The sequence below is a fragment of the Primulina huaijiensis genome, chromosome 1 (genome assembly GCF_012295235.1).
Source record: "Primulina huaijiensis isolate GDHJ02 chromosome 1, ASM1229523v2, whole genome shotgun sequence".
Taxonomy (NCBI): Eukaryota; Viridiplantae; Streptophyta; class Magnoliopsida; order Lamiales; family Gesneriaceae; genus Primulina; species Primulina huaijiensis.
In genome coordinates, this window is record NC_133306.1 from 6,905,854 (window position 1) to 6,925,875 (window position 20,022).

General features: G+C 33.7%; 2 protein-coding genes across 4 annotated transcripts; both read left to right on the top strand.

The window, feature by feature from the left end:
• The first annotated feature begins 8,233 nt into the window (after window positions 1–8,233).
• On the top strand, window positions 8,234–14,071 carry LOC140980613 (transcriptional adapter ADA2b-like). 2 transcript variants are annotated; one of them, XM_073446551.1, is made up of 13 exons: window positions 8,234–8,510; window positions 9,062–9,117; window positions 9,501–9,679; window positions 10,035–10,100; window positions 10,212–10,337; window positions 10,422–10,497; window positions 11,150–11,198; window positions 11,273–11,331; window positions 11,418–11,495; window positions 11,579–11,801; window positions 12,167–12,377; window positions 12,699–12,956; window positions 13,573–14,071. In XM_073446551.1, the coding sequence occupies exons 1-13, from the start codon at window positions 8,461–8,463 to the stop codon at window positions 13,762–13,764; spliced, it is 1,623 nt and encodes a 540-aa protein (XP_073302652.1). In that variant the 5' UTR covers window positions 8,234–8,460; the 3' UTR covers window positions 13,765–14,071. The 2 variants fall into 2 exon arrangements, with proteins under 2 accessions (XP_073302652.1, XP_073302660.1); XM_073446559.1 differs by having other exon boundaries at window positions 11,591–11,801.
• A 1,386-nt stretch (window positions 14,072–15,457) lies between these two features.
• Window positions 15,458–19,123, top strand: LOC140980625 (two-pore potassium channel 1-like). 2 transcript variants are annotated; one of them, XM_073446573.1, is made up of 3 exons: window positions 15,458–15,722; window positions 16,167–17,081; window positions 17,306–19,123. In XM_073446573.1, exons 2-3 carry the CDS (start codon window positions 16,183–16,185, stop codon window positions 17,448–17,450), a joined length of 1,044 nt encoding a protein of 347 aa, XP_073302674.1. In that variant the 5' UTR covers window positions 15,458–15,722; window positions 16,167–16,182; the 3' UTR covers window positions 17,451–19,123. The 2 variants fall into 2 exon arrangements, with proteins under 2 accessions (XP_073302674.1, XP_073302683.1); XM_073446582.1 differs by lacking the exon at window positions 15,458–15,722 and adding an exon at window positions 15,762–15,843.
• Window positions 19,124–20,022: the final 899 nt, after the last annotated feature.

Below are 20,022 nucleotides of genomic sequence, written 5' to 3' on the forward strand. Positions count from 1 at the left end.
GATAGATCTCAGATGATCGAGTACTGATAATCATCAACTATCACATGTTGAACCATCAATATTTCATGGTCGAGTATTGATAGAGTGTCGTTACTTTGGTACCTTAAAAGGTGGCAAATGAACAACATCAAAAAGTTGAGACTAGTGTTGAATACTATACACTTAATAAACATTTGCCTTGCTCTTATGCTTCGGTGATCGAAAATTTTCTCTCAAAATACAATAACTTTTCTAATTACAACACAATAAATCACAAGTTTTATAACCAGAAAATAATATAAATTATTATGTTTTTTGTTAAGACAAAATTTAGATCTAAGTTTTGGTAAAAAAATATTAAACTAATCTGACTTATCCAAAATCAATGAATGCAGATAATCTAAATTGAACTGACTCGCTGAAAGACATATTACACCGATACAAGATGAAACGTACATAACAAGTTGTTTTGTTAGACTATACTTATCTGAAGAGCATCTACAATAACTTAGATAGAACAAAATTGTTCACATATATTCTATAACAAAACATATTAGCTCATAGACAGATGTGACAAGTTTATCTGAAGACAACATACATTTATCTCCGAGTATATTCTAAGCATTGTTAGCAAAGGCATAATAACAGATATGTTGGTTATTCTTATAGCTAGTGTTCAAGAAATGTGAATTGACCATTACTATTTTCGAAAACACGAGAAGGACATGTGATGTATTTTACACAATTGTCAGCTACCAAATAAATATGTGAGTATCATCTATATTTATTGATGTTGAAGACAAAAATCTATAAAATGGGATGCATCATAATTGAAGAAGACAACTGTTACATTGAATATCATCAAACATTCTCAAAATATTCAGCATCTGTAATGCAAATTTATAATAAGTTTATATTGCACTCGCACTAAGTTCAATCAAATCAATTAAGGATCATCTTGTGTACATTTCGTTCTAACGTATCATTATTACATGAGCTTTATTGTATTGTGATTTGTAAGTGTCAGAAGCTTGTTTCGGAACAAATTAAGCTGAGAAAGAGTTACTAGAAGTTTCAGTTCAATAGGTCAGTGAACCAAGATGAAGTGTGTTTGTACAAATGATTGTACCGATTAAATCTTCTAGTAAAATCTTTCTAGAAACAGAAGAAATGTGACATAGAATCTTAATCTTCAAAATTTCATAAACGAATTCTTGCTTCTTTTCAATTTTCATGCATCTTACATGTCCTATATCTCACCACTTTTGTTGTTCATTCATTTACTCGAACTAATTTGTTAAACTCACGTATATCTTATTTAGAAAGTACTCTGAGTTGTTTCCGCAGTTGATATTATAGTAACTTATTTTATTTGATCTGAGTGAAATATTAATTTGAAATCTTAAGACAATTTAAGTTTTGCATTATTTTCTATAGTTATGTAACAATTCATTCACCCTCCTTTTAAACTGTCATTTTTGTTCCTAACATTTTTAGGAAGGAAGATATATATACAAAATGAATGCAAATGTGTATAGAATTTTTCAGAATTAAAGTGTTGTTTTAATCGTATTTGATCATATATTTAAAATTATCAATCTGCATAGACATGTACTTTCAAATTTAAGGTGTCAATTAATCAAAAAGTCAAATGAAAACATCTAGAGACGTCATTTGGATATATTGGATCATGGAAAACTCGCACATGCTGTCAAACAACACTTAAAGCACCTAGACGCCACTTTTCAGGCACCTGGGCGCCTCTATCTCCCTTTTCTTGTGCATCTAGAGGCTTTTAGGCGCCTTTCTTACTCACCAACGCCTCCCCTGTGGCCTGTAATTTTCCAGGCCTCTCATTGGGAGATGAGGCGCCCTTTTTAGGCTCCTCAGCGCCTCCTCTATTGCTTGCGAAATTCTCAATCAACTTTTAAGGTAGATGTTTCTTTTTGTTTTGTTAGGTCGACTTTTCTTAGTCTTTTCCTTGGCTTAATTAAGCTCCAAATATTCCAACAATACCCCACATGAATTAAAATGTATGAATTCATTGGATGTCAAAAAGAAAGTTTACATGAAAAATTATCACATCAGGAATATGTAGCTTTTGACTTTGAATTTTACTTAGTAGAATGATATCGGATTTACTCGTTGAAGAAGTGAACTTGATATCTTGAACTTCTTGGTGGTTTGTGTAAAACTAGACAACATTAACTTCATGATAACTTCCCTATCATTTTCTTTTTTGGTTTTTTCTCGTTGTGTCTATTTTGACCATAGAACACTTCTTTGATTCATAAGTATTTCGTTGAGGTGGCATGTTCTCACACTTACATAGGTGTCCTTCCTTTAAGAATATCCTACCATAATCCTTCTTTTATAAGCAAATGAACCATAAAAAACACAAACTTATCCTTACTAAATTTGTAGGAAAAACACTCATTTTTCTAAGAATGAGTAGAGAGTAATTCCCAAGTGTTAACACAAATATTCATAATTTAGTTTTCCCATTTAACCAATAATTTGGGATCTTCGATCAACAAGATTGGTTTTCCACTATGAAAAATTTATTTTATAGATTTTAAACTCATTCTTCTCGACAAGATATACACTTGATCATTATTCAATGCTTTCGTAACCGGATCTACTAAGTTATCCTTATATCTAACATAATCGATAGTGATAACTCACTTCATATCAATTTTCGCACGGTATTGTGCCTTCGATGAATGTGACGAGACCTATCATTATACATACTATTTTGTGTCGTTGCAGCTGCCTACGGACTATCATAGTATGTCATTAATTCAATCACTTGTTTTATCCAAGAAAGAATATCCTTTATAAAGTTGCAAAGTCCTTTTGCAGCTTTATCTAGTGCTATAAATTCAAATTTCATTGTGAACCTAGTGACAAAAGTTTGTTTGGATGACCTCCAAGAGACCGTTCCACCACCAATGCTGACAATATAGCCACTGCTGGTTTTGGAGTCATTGGTGTTAGAAATCCAATTTGCATCACTATATCCTTCTAGCACCACATGATATCTTGCATAGCAATCCATACTTTAAGGTGTTTCTTAAATATTTAGGCACTCTTGTCAAAGCCTTCCAATTAACATAAATAAGATTGCTCATTAATCGACTCGACTTATTTATCGCATAGGCGATATACAGTTGAGTACAATTAGTAATGTACATAAAACTTTCAATATTGAGTAACATATTGAGATTGAGATAGGACGATTGCTTCTGAAGTTTTATAGATTTTAAAACATAGTATGACATCAGCAATTTTCATATCAAAATTTTTTTTTCAACATTTTATTTGTTGTTTTTATAATATCTTGATTACTCCTCATTATATGTATGTCAATAATATATAGACGTACTATTACATAAGATTCTCATATACCCTTATTTTAAACACATTTGTCAAATATGATAATCTTCAAGTTGTTTAACGTCATTATTTTGTCAAATTTTCATGACATTGCTTAGGAGCTTGCTTTACTCCATATAGAGAATTAACGAGGCGACAAACCTTATTTTCTTGACCCCGAAAAATATAACCTTCAGGTTGTTCTATGCATATCCAGAGGCGGATTCACTATAGGACCCAGGGGCGCCGTGGCCCCCCCGAAATTCTTTTTTAAAAAAATTATTACTATATAAGATATATTTTATTATTTAGTATATATATTATTTGAACATAAAAAAATAAAGTATCTATAATTAGTTTAATAGTTATAGATTTTCAAGGTTTACACATGTGGTCCGTGTTCTATTCTCTGTAATTTTTTTTCGAAAAACTAAATAACAGGCCTTTACAAAGAGTCAAAGGCCTAACTTAAAACTTTCATAGTTGGTGGTGAGCCGGCCCCCCAAACATATAATCCTTGATCCGCCTCTGTGCATATCTCTTCTTTTAGTTCACTATTCAAGAATGTTGTTTTAACATTCATTTGGTGTATGTAAAGCTTATGCAAAACTTCAAGTGCAATGAGGATACAAATGGAAGTAATTATTGAGACTTGTGAATACGTATTGAAAAATCCAAGATCTTCTTTTTGTCTTTAGCCTTTAGCCACCAATTTAGCCTTGTATTTTTCGATTGTTACAACGACATTATATTTTATTTTCGTAATCCATTTGCATCTCAACGGTTTGGTACCTGGTAGAAGATCCACCAATTCCCAAGTATGGTTTTACATAATGGATTTCTTTGTAGTTGATGGCTTCTTTCCAATCTGACGTCTCTAGGCTAGACAAAACATCTTATAAGATATTTGGTTCATTTTCTAGCCTATAAGTGTGAAATTCAGAACCAAAATGCTTCAAATTTCTTGCCCTTTTTACTTCATATAGGTTCATCTTCCTTAGAAGAACTTTCATTTATTCTAGCATCTTTATTGTGCATAGGTTGATCATTATTTGCACAACCTTCATTCGTCATTTCTATTTTTCTGTCGCTAGAACTTTCTTCTTTCCTTTCTTGTAAGGAAAAATGCTTTCAAAGATCAAAAAATTCATAGAATAAGTAATCATGCCTCTAATAATTTCTGAATTTTCAGAATTGAGCACTATAAATCTATATACACTATTGTTATGTGCATATCCAATGAGTACGCAGTCAACCATCTTTGGTCAAATTCCAATTTGTTTTGACTTTAGTATTTCAACTTTTTGCAAGCACCTTCACACTTTCAGGTACTTGTAAAAAAGATTTATGACTTTTCCACGACTCATATGGACATATATCATTTTTTTTGTGATTAATCTTGTTCAAGAGGTGGCTATCAAATAATATTGCTTCCCTCTAACAAATTCCGGGGTAAGCCCGAAAATATCTCTAATGCATTCATCATTTCCTTTAGAGTTAGGCTTTTCCTTTATTCCGAAATTTCTATTAAATTTCCTGGCAATTAGAAAATATTCAACAAGGTTGAATCAATAATTAAGATAAGGACAAGCATCCGGTAGATAAAAAGCAAATATTTATTCGTTTAGTTCGACACTTTAACCGGTGAAAACGGCATAATGACACACATAAATGCATTCCCTCGGCTAAAGTCTCAAGTTGTAATACATCTATTAAATCTATGGGCGTGCATAAAGAGCCTAAAGTTATTTACATTTTTCATATTTAACTTGAGTTCAATTTTAAAATTTCTCCATTCGAGCTTAATATTCAGGATATATTTACCAAATTCTGAAATGGATTTATCTGATTTTCAATTGTTTTGTAATATTTGTATGAAATATTAAAAATACAAAAACTTGTGTGAGACGGTCTCAAGGGTCGTATTTTGTGAGACATGTATTTTGTTTGGGTCATCCATGAAAAAGTATTACTTTTTATTGTGAATATCGATAGAGTTGATCATCTCACAGATAATGATTCGTGAGATCATCTCACACGAGACCTATTCTATTAAAAAATAGATAAATTAATCCATGTGCTCATGTATTAATTGGAGAACACGACCTTTATATATATATATATATATAGACACACACACATATTTCACGTTAGCAAACCAAAACATCCGCGATGCTTCCGATCCCACATTTCTAAAAATAAATAAATAAATAAATAAATGTCGTCTGCAATCTGCATTGGTAAGTAAATAAAGTTTACGTGGTGACGTCGCCAAGTGAAAATTGCCTTACGTCATGATATTTACTAACATATGGTGAAATAAACAGTTTTAGTTTTGTTTTTTCAAAAAACAAAACCGAAACTAAACTTAATGGCATTCATTATACGAGTTGTTGAATATCCAAATAATTTTATAATTTTGTGAAATTATGTATAATATTTGGAAAATAAATTAATATACATCAATAACAAAAAGATCTATCATACTAATCATTTGTTGAGCTTCTATCAAATTTTGGACGAAACAAGCATTCGACGACTGATTCTTCGCATCAAACTATGTCTAAGTGTATATGCATAATGCATAACATGATATGGAGTTAATTGGTACGTACATAACAATTATTAGAAATTCAGGTCACGTACGATTTATATTTGAAAATTGGAATTTACAAAAAAAATTTCGATATATCTTATAGTCCAATACTATTTTATGTGAAAGGCGAATTAAATTAAAATGCAAAATTTCAATAAAATCAAGCAAGGGTTCCACCATAAAAATATATTTAGTGTCTTTTTCAAATTTGCTAATCTTTTGTTACCGTCTTTGTGTGGGTGGAATCCCTTTTGTGCATGCAGATGGAATAAACATCAAAAAGCCACATAGCATCAAACTTGGTGGGATGGGATCTTTTCATCGACTAATGCCCTTTTCCAATTAAAATTAATCAGTACATTTTTAAAATTATCCATGTTTACATTAAATATTAAAAAATGAATTACATTTCATGGGTCTCCCATGGTTGCTTGACTTTTAGTTAAATTAGTTTTTTTTTTTCATTAAATAAAACTAATTATAATGCTTTTGGAATATAATTGAAATGATGTTCGAATCAAACCATATTTTATTAGTTTTACAAAATTCAAACCGAATCAAACTATTAAATTTTTATAACCAAACCGACCGAAGTCATGATTTTCGGTTTGATATGTTTTGGACGAGTTATTTTAAATTTTAAATTCCATGCTAAATTAGAGTATGAGATGTAATTTGGAAAAGAACATCAATTAAAACTTGATAGAAGTTGAATAAATATTTTATTTGATTGTGAACTATAATGATTATTAGTAAAAAAAATATATTAAATACTTATGCAAATTACACATTTTGCAACTTATAAAAAATCATAAGCTTTTAGAGTTGTAGTTATTTTTATTTGACTAAAATCTGCAATAAATTAAATTTCAACGTAATTATATTGTTACAAAACTGATTAATAATAGAATACAATCTAAAAACCAAATAAAATATACGTATATCCAACCAAAGACAATCTAAATTGACAAAATTTATGACATGATTTCTATATCAATTTAATCGGTTTGAATTAATTTGGTTTGGTTTTTTTTTAATCCAAAAATTGAACTAATCCAATTTTTACAATATGGTTTATTTAAAAAACAATACAAACTGTGATTGCATGAAAAATGATTCAAACCATACAGTTTGGTTTTACGGTTTGATCCAATTTTGAACACCGTTAGTTTTACTAATGAAAAATTGGTGATGAGCTATGTTTAAGGATAACGATCAAATCATGACACTCAAATACTTTACGATTTTAAAAAAATTGAATCTCACTGTTAATTAATAATAATAATAATAAAAATTCGACTTTACGTGCATCATAAGAAAAAATGCATTATATATTTTCCATGTACAAAAGTATAACTTTAAAAATAGAAGAAGATTCAAGAGATTGTCGACGTAGACATCATATTTGGGTTAATTAAATCTCAAGTTGATGTTCTTGACAATTGTACGCGGTTACCAATGGTTTTTCACGAAAAAAAAGACTTGTGTGAGACGGTCTCATGGGTCGTATTTTGTGAGACGGATTTTTTATTCGGATCATCCATGAAAAAATATTACTTTTTATGCTAAGAGTATTACTTTTTATTGTGAATATCGGTAAGGTTGACCCGTCTCACAGATAAAGATTCGTGAGACCGTCTCACACAAGTTTTTGAATGAGGTTGTGTGGAGAATTGAGAGAATCAACCACAACAAATTTTTTTAAAGTGGAGAAACATTTTACATACATATATGCTCTAAAGTTTTAAGTTTGAGACGAGATATCAGACTCTAGATCGAGTTAAGTCTAGCTACTTGACGAGAAGAAGAATGATGTCTGGATTTTTTACGAGTAAAAACAAAAATCCCATATAGGAAATAGTAATGGGCCAGTGGCCTGGTCCAGGACCATTTTCTCATGGTGTTATTGATGCTAAGGCTGGCAATTAAATTGGATCCCCATTTATGCAATTCCCTAATGGGTCTGGTCTATATATTCGACTTATTTTATATATTATTATTATATGTTTTTTAAAAATTATCATAAGATATTTTATGTTTTGTCATTGTTTACTTTGTTTTAGTATTTACTTGTAAAATTCATGGACAATGAATCAAAAAGTAAATCAAGCTAATATAACCTTTTTTTAAAATTAATTTTTGAATAAAGAAATTATTATTAATTTTAGAACAATAAATCAATTTTGCGAGTTGAAAAAGATTTTTTATTTAAATCATTTATAAAAAAAAATATTATTTTTAATGAATATTTTTATTATAAATATGATAACAGTTAACTGTCTAATTTTTGAAGTCAAAATATGGCTTTTTTCGTGAATCTTTTCAGTTCTGACTGGAATTTAGGGTTCATGAGAGATACCCGAATCTTCTTGGTTGTACTACAAACTTAATTCTTGTGCTTTTTGTTGAAATGATTGAGCTCAAATGAAGACCTGGTATAGTTTTGGGTCCATTACGTACGCTTAAGAGTTTCGTTTCACGGTATAAAATTTGTTTGCTCGATCCTTTCGATGGGTCGCTCTCGTGGAAATTTTCATTCTGAAGAAGATCCTAGTCAAAGGTTGGATTTTGTTTCATTTTTTTTGTATCATCTTGCATATTGCGTATGCTAATGTGTGCATAATATCTTTGGTATTTTATCTTGTACTAAGATTTACGGCATTACAGTTAGCTGTGCTGTTTTATTGTTTGTTTGAGTTATACGAGGACGTAGTTTATTTGATGATGTTATTGTAGTTTTTTGCGTCGTTGTCTTTTCCTTCCAATTTGTATGATTGATTGTAAGCTAAATGAATGGTCCTTTGTGCAATGCCACTTACGACCAAATTTATTTTATAATATTGGGCTATGGTTTTGTAAATTTTTGTTTTTTTAAGTTTGAAGCATTGTCAAGAATATTTTGTTTTGCACAAAAGTGAATGAGACGTGCTGTCGTCTAACTAATTTATATCGCTACTGCTTTTCTGCATTATGTGATGCAAATGAGGTTTATCCTCTTTCCAATAGATTAAGTGGAACTGTGTCTTAATATTTTCTATCACTATTCCTTTTCTTTTATGTACATCAGTATACTTCTCTCTGTTTCTTCAAATAATCGATGCTTTTTTGCAGATCAAGGAGAAAAAAGAGCGCTTCAAGTTGTGAAAACATAGAATCACTTGCTGCAGGTAGATTATCTTCTTTAGTATGTATGTTGCTCGTTGAATAGAGCACTGTGGCTATCTTTGAGTGTAATGTGTTAAAAGAGAGCGGAGTGAAATGGTTCTGGTGGTCATTTATTAGTCTTATGTCTACCACTTCTAGCATCCTTTCTTGGCTTTAGCACTCAGTTAATGATTTGCTATGCTAAGTGACACTTAATTTTTTTCCAGTTAATTATCTTATAGGAATCCACAACCTACACATTTTGGGTTGACAACTAGAAAGTATATAAGATGACCTTGGAGTTAGGTTTTGTTTTGTTTTGTGTGATATTTTATATAATTAATGTTCTATTACATGCAATACATTAAACTTGTTTATATCCTGCTTTTAATTCTTGAATGCTCAGGTCAGGGTATAGGCGAAGGAAAAAGGGCTTTATACCATTGTAACTATTGCAACAAAGATATTACTGGGAGAATTCGCATAAAATGTGGTGTATGTTCTGATTTTGACCTATGCATTGAGTGTTTCTCAGTAGGAGCTGAGGTTCATCCACACAAAAGTGGTCATCGGTATCGGGTTATGGTCAGTTCCTTATCTGAAAATATTTCTATTTTTAACACAAAGGATTTTACTTACTTTTGTCATATATGTTTTTATTAACTCTATTTTGTAAGTAGTTTGAATTTCAATGTGCTAATGGTGATAGAGCGATATATATTTTGGCGCATATTTACTGTGTCGTTTTAAAGTTTCTGCTTACAATATAACATGAGAAGAGCGTAATATATCTTAAATCAATTCTGTTTCTGAATGTTTTTGAGTATGAATTGCTTGTGTTTTTATCTATCCGTTGTTGTTTTTTTTTTTTAATTTTTGTTCCTGCTGAGTGATGTACCTGCTCACATTGCTGATGGTTTTCGAAGTGTAATTTTAACAGGACATATTATCCTTTCCTCTCATATGCCCAGAATGGAATGCTGATGAAGAAATGCTACTTCTGGAGGTGATCTGTAACCTTTTTTGAGTGTTTATCAGAACCTTGATCTGTGAAGTCTCGCTTTTTTCTTGAAAATCTTAGCTTTGTTTTTTACTTCATTAAATGTTCCTTAAGCAGGGGACTGAAATGTATGGCATGTGTAACTGGGCAGAAGTTGCAGAGCATGTTGGAACAAAGACAAAGGAGGCGTGTATAGAACATTATAGGAATGCTTATCTAAACTCTCCTCACTTTCCTATACCGGTATAATTTCTTACACAATTAAGTTGCTTCTAAGAACTTTTTTTTCTTCAAGCAGTGCTACAATATAAACATTTGTTTCCTCAGGACATGACACATGTAGTGGGAAAAAATAGAAATGAACTCCTTGCTATGGCTAAAGGGCATCTTGATGACAAAAAAGGTTGGTGTTATGAGTAGTGCTCTACTTTTCTACTCCTCTCCTTTTTATCTTTCTAGTATCAAAATTAGTCAGGTTTTTAGTCCATCACTCGTACATTTAGCTATTAAGAAATTGTATAATTATGAATCTTGAAATACTACATAATTTGTTTATGTTTTAGCAATATTGGTCATGCTCATGGACAGAGGCTGGTTTCTTTATAATCATTCATATCACCTAAGGAATGACATTTTGACTACTTTTTGGGTTTAAAATATTTGCATGCATAAAATTGGCCTTATATTGCTTTCGGAACCTACTTAGTGGATTTGTTTGAATGCAATTTGGTAAAAGCTTGAAAATTTGTGCGACAGGGGAAGGTTAAGTAGACCGTTGTGTAAACTGCATTCTTTGGTTAACTTTTACATGTAATTTTTAAATACTGGAAAGTATGATAATTAGCAATGTAATGTTTTAAGGAAGTGAATGTTACTTGTGTTAGGAAGTTTATTAACTATTTTTGGGAGAATTTAGTAGTACCTTTCATTGTGTTTAGGACCCCTCTAGGTGGCCGTAACTTAATAATGTTTCCCGTGCATGACGTCATTCTTAATTTGAGATGCTTTTCTAACAATATGGTCCAAGCGATGATGTACATGGATTCCTTTGCCAGGGGAACTTCAGCTAAAGGAGGAATCTTTGTTCTCTCCCTCGAGAGTCAAGTATATTCACCACTTTCTCAAAAATGTTACAATTATCTTTAAGCACTTCTAATAATTTATGTATCCGATTTTAGAGTTGAAGATTCATACAAAAGCGGTCCTTCAGGTCGTTTACCTTCCATCTCCATGGCAGGTAATTAGAATTATGTTTTATTTGGCAACCACTGGACAAATTGTCTTCTTCTCACTGCAAAAGATATTCTGAAACTATTAAAATAGAAAATCTTGCTGGAGCGAAAGTTAAGGCATCCAACATGGCCCACATCAAGGATCAGAGTGATCTTTTAAAAATGGAGGGTGAGTGACATGGTTTAGTTTGATTGTCAGTTCCAATTTACGGAAAAAATTGTATTTCTCTCTAATTTTAAAAGTTTCCGCAGATCATATGTCAGGGAGAAGTTCTGGTGGGAACAAACCAAAATCAGCAAAGATTGAGGCCCCAACTTTGCCGGATCCAGGTGGTTATAATGCAAACAGACAAGAATTTGATCCTGAATATGATAATGATGCGGAACAATTGTTGGCTGATATGGAATTCAAGGAAACTGATACAGAAGAGGAGCGTGAGTTGAAACTGCGAGTGCTTCGTATATATTCGAAGAGGTATTGTTCCTCAGACTCAAAATATTAGAGGTTTTGGCTATTTATACTCCTTATCAATTTAAAAAGTAAACTGAAAAAGAATGGTAGGCAAACCTGCGATTTAGTTTCACTAAGATGTTAATGTCGCCAAATATAAAGCGTGTAACGACTTTTGTTTCTCCTTCCCAAGCAGTATGAGTGAAAGCCACCAATTTGGCTTACCTCATATGGTTAGTGTCTCCCTAGACCGTAGTCATTAAGAGATTACTTTTCTGTTTCTTTATGCTGCAATGTTGCACATACTCCATTATTATTTCTGTTAATAAATTCGTCAATTGCTTATAATGAGTTCATGTATTTTATATTCTTGAGATGAATCTTTGCAGACTTGATGAGCGAAAAAGGAGGAAGGATTTCATTCTGGATAGGAATATAATCCATGCTAGTCCATTTCGTAAGGAATTATCTCAAGAAGAGAAGGATTTATGTCGGCAATACGATGTCTTCATGCGTTTCCATTCCAAGGAGGAGCATGAAGAACTTCTAAAAACTGTTGTGTCAGAGTACAGGATTCTGAAACGAATTCAAGAACTTAAGGTATATCCTATAGTTTGAAATGTAAGTCACTAGACTTATTTAATAATGCAAGTCTGAGGAATTTTATGATTTATGTTCCATCTCATTGTGGTGTGAAGGATAAGATTTTTACAAGTGATACACTAGACACATTTGATGGGCATAGTTTAATGTGCTTCAGAATAGTGGAAGGATAATGATAGGTAAAAAAGCTTTTCACTTATAGACTCTCATTAATTAATCAGTTGTATAGGTAACTTAGTTGAAATATTGTAATCTTCATAGATCCTATGAATTAGTGAATATATTACATATAATTGACTTTTGGAGATGTGTATTCAGGAAGCGCGAGCTGCCGGATGTCGTTCATCAGCTGAAGCTGACAGATATCTTGAGCAAAAACTGCGGGATACTGAAGATGGTGCTTGCCTGAAAGAAAGTTATCAGACTGGACCAAGCAGCCAGGAAAGTTTGAGTGTACCTGTTTCCTCAGATTCATTTGGTACCTACTCGAACACACCATCTGCCGGTCAAGCCAACTCAACACAGACTGATATGGATATCGTTTCATTTTCTGCTGCAAATTGTTTATCTGAATATGTAAGTCTTCTCTTTGCTGTGATAGGAAAGCAAATTGTCATCGAGCTCGCCTGGACTGTTGCTTATTTTTATTAGACTGTTTGGGATCAAAAGATCGATGAATATCTTGAAGTTGGAAATATTGTCGGGGAGCAATCTCTGTTATCCTTTATAGACTGCATACTGGAATTGAATTATAGCGTTGTTGGTGTTATGCGATTTAAGGGATTGGAGTTGTATTTTCATAATCTACTACAGGTTTTGGTACAATGGCAATTGTTAGATTAGATAGTTGGTGAAAGAGAGCATTTGCTCGATTCTCATAAATTGCAAGTTTAATAATTATTGGAAGGAAATTGTTGAATAGTAAAAATAGCTTTTTTTCCCAAATGTATTTATGAAACTAAATGTTCATTAGGTGGTGCTTGGACTAACTTTCGATTTTTTGAAATTTGAGTTGCACCACCAACTGTTGCTTATACAGTATGGCGACATGTAGTAGGTTTTACGGAGTTATTAATACAAGGCTGCAAGTCACATATGAGTTTGAAGGCTGAAAAGTTGAACAAGAGTCTTGCAGTCTACATTGTGGGTTTAACCGCAGACTTCCTACCATATAATTTTTATCCATTGACAGGAGAAACAACTGTGCCGCGAGATCAGGTTAGCGCCACCTGATTTTCTGAAACTTCAGTCGGATATGACCATACAGTTTATGATCGGAAATTTATCCAACAAATCCGATGCTTACTCATTCTTCCAAATTGATCGAACCAAAATAGACAGAGTATATGATCTGCTTTTGAAGAAGGGATTGGTTCAGCAATGATATTTCCAGCTACTCATTCAAATATGCTCTAGTTCATGATGTTTTAGGATCATGTGATTGTCTCTGGCAGGTATGGCCAACATATTGGGAGAAAAACATAGATTTGTATTTTCGTATTCTTTTACAGGCTGTAGGAGAAGAGGCTTCCCAGAAATTGATGGTTACTTTTTCCATCGATTAAGTGAAGGGATGGAAAGAAGGATACTTTTGAAGCTTAATATGCATGACCTGTTCTTGCAGACAATAAAATCTTGTCATGTATGCTACTGCCTCGTGAAAAATATTAACAATGGGCAATGTTTTCGAAGGGTGTAGATTGTATGTTCAAATCTTCTATTCTATAAACGACTCACTATTTCATGCTTGGTATGCAAAGGTAAATTTCATATGTAACAAGTTACGTTCACTTGTACACGTACATGATGTGTAATTTTGCTACATACGTGAACACTAGAGTAGCATTTGAAACGAGAGACTGAGTGAGATTTCAATGGATTTTAATTTATGTTTCTTGTTAATGGATATCCTGCATCAAGATTAGGCTGTTGTGCTATTCATGTTCAAATTCTCTTAGCATATGCAGATCCAAAAACTCAATATATCTGTTCAAAAATTGTTTCCTATAAAAAAAATATATATCTGTTCATTTCCAAGATCAGCATTGATAATATTGTGCAAAGTGAAGAACATTTTGAGAACCTGAAGATCCGTCATTCATTTTTTACTATAGGGTTAATGTAGAACAGTAGAAGCACTACGTTTCTACCTCAATAATACTCTTTTTTTTTTCTTTTTTGCGCAAATTGTATATGATATTTATTGGGCTGCTAACAGGGAGAGATTGTGACGAAATTGAAGTCCTACAATGCATACTCCAAAATCGTAGGCCCATTTGTTGCTAGAAGATAAAGAAAGCAAAAAACAAAGTTTAAAGCCCGCCCCCCCCACACGACCACCACCACCCAGTTATCAACATACTCTACTTGTAAACCTCGACTAACCTTGAAAAAAAAAGTAAACGAAGATGAACACTTTGAGGCCTCAACTCCACTTCATGTACTTGAATATTCACAATCCAACCATAAATTCCCAAAGAATCATCCAAATAAAAGCCAGATTCAACCCCATTACGTCTTTACCATCAGATATGTTTCCAAACAAATCCTACGGAACTTACATCTATATATCTTTTATAATTTCTGGCATCCAAATAATTAAATTAATATTTTCATCATGATATTTAAGATGTAATTGTTTTTTTTCCCAAAGTTTTGTTATGAATTTACTAATTTATTCGTGTAGTATTTAATTTACTATTGTATTTAATTAATATAAAATTATTCAAATAAATTAAATGAATCATTACATTTTACATAAGTGACTTAAACATAAATTAAATATTTACAAATACTTTAACAAATTTATGAACAGATATGTGATTGAATAGAAGAATTATTGTCAATAAGAAATATATTCAGATTTTTCTTTTATTTCAGAACGGATATTGAAATAGAGAGATGGAAGATGATTGTTTCGGTGCAAAACCTGCGCTAGTTTGGACTAGTTAATCGGAGATGGCATCATAATTATGATGTGATGGTTAAAATATGAAAATAATAAGAAAGAAAAAAAAGGAGAAACTGGGGGAAAATTTTGGACTTGTTCAAACGTAACATGCCCGATATTAGGAGTCCATTGTTTCTTTTTTCTGAGTTTGGGGAGGAGAAACTTCATCCTAAATTTGGAACATTAATACAGATGGATTATAAGTCATCGTAGAGTCCATTATTCCTGTGCATTTAAGCTTTTAAACATGTCACGAGGCATGTATATCCTCTCATTCCTCGCATTTACTAAATTTATATTTATATATTCAGCGGTCAAGATTACTGAAATTTCTTGTGTTGTGAGACTCAGCCAAACGAAACCTGACCCTCCCACTTTTCTTGCTTCTACTGGTATGAATGGATCGTGCCATAATAAATCTTCCCATGCACTTTCGTTTATCGTTAGCTCTCTCATGTCATATTTTTGGGTTCCATTTCATTCATTAATACAGTTTCTGTGTTTGTGGATCGAGTGGGTTCTTGGAATCTTTCTGCCAAGATTACATGTTGACAATGCATTTGAAGAACAAAGCTTTTAATTGTCATGAACATAAATATAAAATCTAGAAATATTTCCGTACAAACGTGATCTTGATACCCTCTTCTTTTCTATATAACGATTGTGACAATGAGCGGGATTACTTAGAAATTGTTTTTTTAAAAAAAAAAAAGTTTGGATGAGTACGTATGAGTTTGATGCACAACAAAGAATGATTATAAACTAATTTCACTTCATCTGGAAAATGCAGCATAATCTTAATTTAACGAGACCTGATGATAGGTGCTAGTTTACAGGTTTTGAGCATCTAAAATGGCTAAGAATGATGTGTGCGATCCATTACTAGCCCCAGTCGTAGATTCTTCTTATCAATCTTGCTCGAGCTCTGCCTTAAAGAAAAGAAAATACCACCGGAGCAAGGGTGTTCCAGTTGAAGATGTCAATCATCCTGAGCATCATCTAGATTCGTCCCTTCATCAACCCAACTCAATTTTTGCAGATTATCCTGATTTCAAACGAGTACTCGTTTTCTTGGCAGCATATCTAGGCATAGGATCCCTTTGCTTCTTCCTCGTCAGCCATCAGATCAAAGGAAACAAAACGAATGGAATTATTGATGCCGTCTATTTCTGCATTGTCACAATGACAACAGTTGGATATGGAGATTTGGTGCCTGATAGTGTTGTGTCGAAGCTCTTAGCTTGCGCTTTCGTGTTCATTGGCATGGCTCTTGTTGGATTTATACTAAGCAAAGCAGCAGATTATATAGTTGAAAAGCAGGAGATAATCATGGTTAAGGCAATACACATGCACGAGAAGTGTAGCCCCGTCGAGATGCTTAGAGAGGTTGAGACCAACAGATCTAAGTACAAAGTCATCACAGCACTGACTTTTCTTCTTATTCTTGTGTGCAGTGGAATACTTTTCTTGTGTCTGAAAGAGGGATTGGATCTTTTTGATGCATTCTATTGTGTATGTGCCACTATTACGACGCTTGGGTATGGGGATAAGAGCTTTTCCACATCTGGGGGACGTTTATTTGCTTCTTTCTGGATATTGATCAGCACCATTTGTTTGGCTCAATTCTTTTATTCTGTGGCTGAATTATATACAGAGAGAAGAAGGCAATCACTGGTGAATTGGGTTCTTTCTAGGAAGTTGACAGTTTCAGATCTTGAAGCTGCTGATCTTGATAATGACAAAGTAGTGAGGTAAAAACAATATTATATGGTTTTGACCATGGGTGACCCAAAAGTAACTATAATGGCAACTACACTAAAACATTTCAAATTTTATGTATAATCCTGGGTTCTGGATTGTCCTCGAACTAGATCTTTAAAATCCCAACATGATTCTTGTTCTTGGACACATCCTTCATCAAGACTCTGGCAAATCTTGTAATGGACTCACTGTTTTTTTCATCTTTTCCATACAGTGCTGCCGAATTTGTTGTGTATAAGCTCAAAGAGATGGGGAAGATTAGCGAGGAAGATATCGCAGTGGTAATGGCCGGGTTTAAAAGTCTTGATATCGATCACTCAGGAACACTGACAATAGCTGATCTGTTGAATCCTGAATAGCATAGATACTTAGAAGGTGAAATGTCTCAGCTTTTTCTCTTCTGCTATAGATTGTGCTTTGGACATCACTAAATACATTTTTGATGTTGAAATTTTTATAATTCATAATGCTTTTGACTTGTACGCTAGCAAATACCTTGCAGGAAATTAATGCCTCAACAATCCATTATAGGATTTGAAAACGATAACTGAGACTAGGTTTAACAGCTCACATCCCTTATATTGAATTCAATGCAAAAATAACCAAGAATATTTCCGTATAGCAATAACCATGTAAAAATACAAAACTCCATCTGGTAGCACATTCAGAATAGATTTAGGGAAATTAATTTGAGAAACACTTGTACCATCGTGATGCCTTGTGTCTAAAGATACCAATGTGATGCCTTCGCCTAAAGATCCGGTGATTAATGGAAGTAGTATAGCACCAGCGAGCCTAAAATTTTTTTACTAACGCCGCAGCTACCTCGTGGGAACGCCTGGACTCCAACCATAATTTTGCTGCGATCTTGGTAGTAAAAAACCAGTCAGCCTTGTCAAGTGCCTCATGAAATGGAGCATTAATTTCCTTCAAGTGTGACTCAAAAACACCTACCACGGCCTCTTGGCTCTCCCCATTGCATCCAACTAAGTGTTATAAACAGTTGCATTAGGCTTAACCCTCAATGCCTTCATCTCGTCGAACAAATTCAAGCACCCACCAAAATTCCCTGAAGACCCGTAAATTCGAATCAAAGTAGAGAAAGTTATGGCATCAAGACGCCATTTCCAACTCCTTGCCCGATCATACAAACTTAGAGCTATATCCATGTTCCCTGCTCTCCCATAAGTGTCTATCATCACCGAGTAAGTCACGTCATCAAGTTCACACCCAAAAGATGGCATCTTTTCAAACCACTGAACAGCCTTATCAGGCAAATTACAATATCTAGCACAACTGATTATAGTAGAAAAAGTAACATTTGTCCACTTGATCCCTCTCTCCAGCATATGACCAAACAATTTTTCAGCTCCATTTAAATCCTTACAGTTCCAAAATATTTTCAAAGCCACATTATACAAAACAACCCGCCCACTGATTTTAAATCTTTCTTGAAAGTAATTAAGCACGAGAGATGCAATTTCGGTATTCGATATATTATCTAACACAATCACGGCATCCCGTTCGATAATTGTGTCTCCTAGAGTAGCCAAAACATTCAATATATTATCTTCAGCTGACCCGCAAGAATCCAAGGACTCCGCAACTTTCCCTAACGAAGCGTACCTGAAATCATAAGATTTCTTCCTCAATTTCGAAGCTCTGGGGCTCTTCGGGTTGACCCAGACGTAACAATTCGATGAAGATATAGCCTTTTTATCTGGGCTGTCAGAATCTCTTGAATCAATGGTGGCTATCCGTTCTTGCAAAGAAACTTGGGCGATGAAAAAGACTTGCTTGGGGGAGTGAAATTTGAGAGTTCCTTACGGTGGCTTGAGTTCAAGCAGGCTTGAGGGGAGATAAAGGGGACGGAGAGATGGGTTTCGTGGGACACTGAGGCAGATGTCGAAGCACTTAGATTGTACGCCATTGTTGATCTGCTCTGCTCCGCTCCTCTTTTTCACAGTGTGGGGGTTAGTGTGTGAGATTGCGGAGTTTTTGGGTTTTGTTGTTGGCTCATCAACTGTCATCAAGACATATTGGAGAGACCAGCTCTCTACGATCACTTATCCTCGAGGATATGGATGGTATTTTCCCTTTTCAAAAATAGAAGTTTAGCCGTATTTTTCTAAATATCATTTTCAAACTTGGAAAAAAGGCAATACATATTGAAGTTGATGAAAATCGCGAAGGCAGTTGGGAAATTGGATCTCGCTTTGGAAGCTTAAGTCGGACTTTCGGATCTGGAAGCACAAACAAGAACGTTATAAGAGGGTCAGAAGGTTATTCCACCGTAGTCTTTCCGACGCTCAAGTCAGAAAATAAGAAAATAAAGAGAATATTGTGTGTGTTCAGAATGAGTGAATGTATGAATTAATAAACAATAACCAGAACCTGGTATTTATAGGAGAAGAGTCCTCGTGTGACTAGAGCGACTAAAACTCTAATATTTGTAGAGTTCTAAATCTGTTGGACTCTACATTCTCAGAATCTTAGATAAGATTAGATTAAATCTCTACGAGCTTTATTTCTGCGAACGACACATTAATATATTAGAGTGGGAGCTCCTTTAGGCATGAGCTCGTCTAACATGTATTGAGTGAGTCCAAGATTTCTATGGGAGCTCGGCTCGGGAGCTCGGCCAAGACCTTCTCCATTGCTGCGATAATATATTCTGGGAGATCGACCAAGACTCTGCTTCGGATGTCAGCTCGGAAGGTCGGCCATGTCTTGCTGATCGACGAGATTATAAGAGTATGAGAGGTCGGCTGGGGTGAGCTCTCGGATGAACTCCCAATGAATCTGGATAAAAAGAGTCCCTAGTGGGTCCCTAGATGATCTAGTGGATCTGGGTGAATGAGGTGATCTTCTGATGAACTCTAACACTTAACATTACTTCCCGGAACTATCTGGATATTCGTTCTGAATTCC

Excerpts from the sequence above, each read along its gene's own strand:
- LOC140980613 (XM_073446551.1), top strand. The coding sequence starts at position 8,461 with ATGGGTCGCTCTCGTGGAAATTTTCATTCTGAAGAAGATCCTAGTCAA. Across the intron at positions 10,498-11,149 it reads GCATCTTGATGACAAAAAAG|GGGAACTTCAGCTAAAGGAG; the intron begins GTTGGTGTTATG and ends TTCCTTTGCCAG. Across the intron at positions 12,957-13,572 it reads CAAATTGTTTATCTGAATAT|GAGAAACAACTGTGCCGCGA; the intron begins GTAAGTCTTCTC and ends ATCCATTGACAG.
- LOC140980625 (XM_073446573.1), top strand. The coding sequence starts at position 16,183 with ATGGCTAAGAATGATGTGTGCGATCCATTACTAGCCCCAGTCGTAGAT. Across the intron at positions 17,082-17,305 it reads GATAATGACAAAGTAGTGAG|TGCTGCCGAATTTGTTGTGT; the intron begins GTAAAAACAATA and ends TTTTCCATACAG.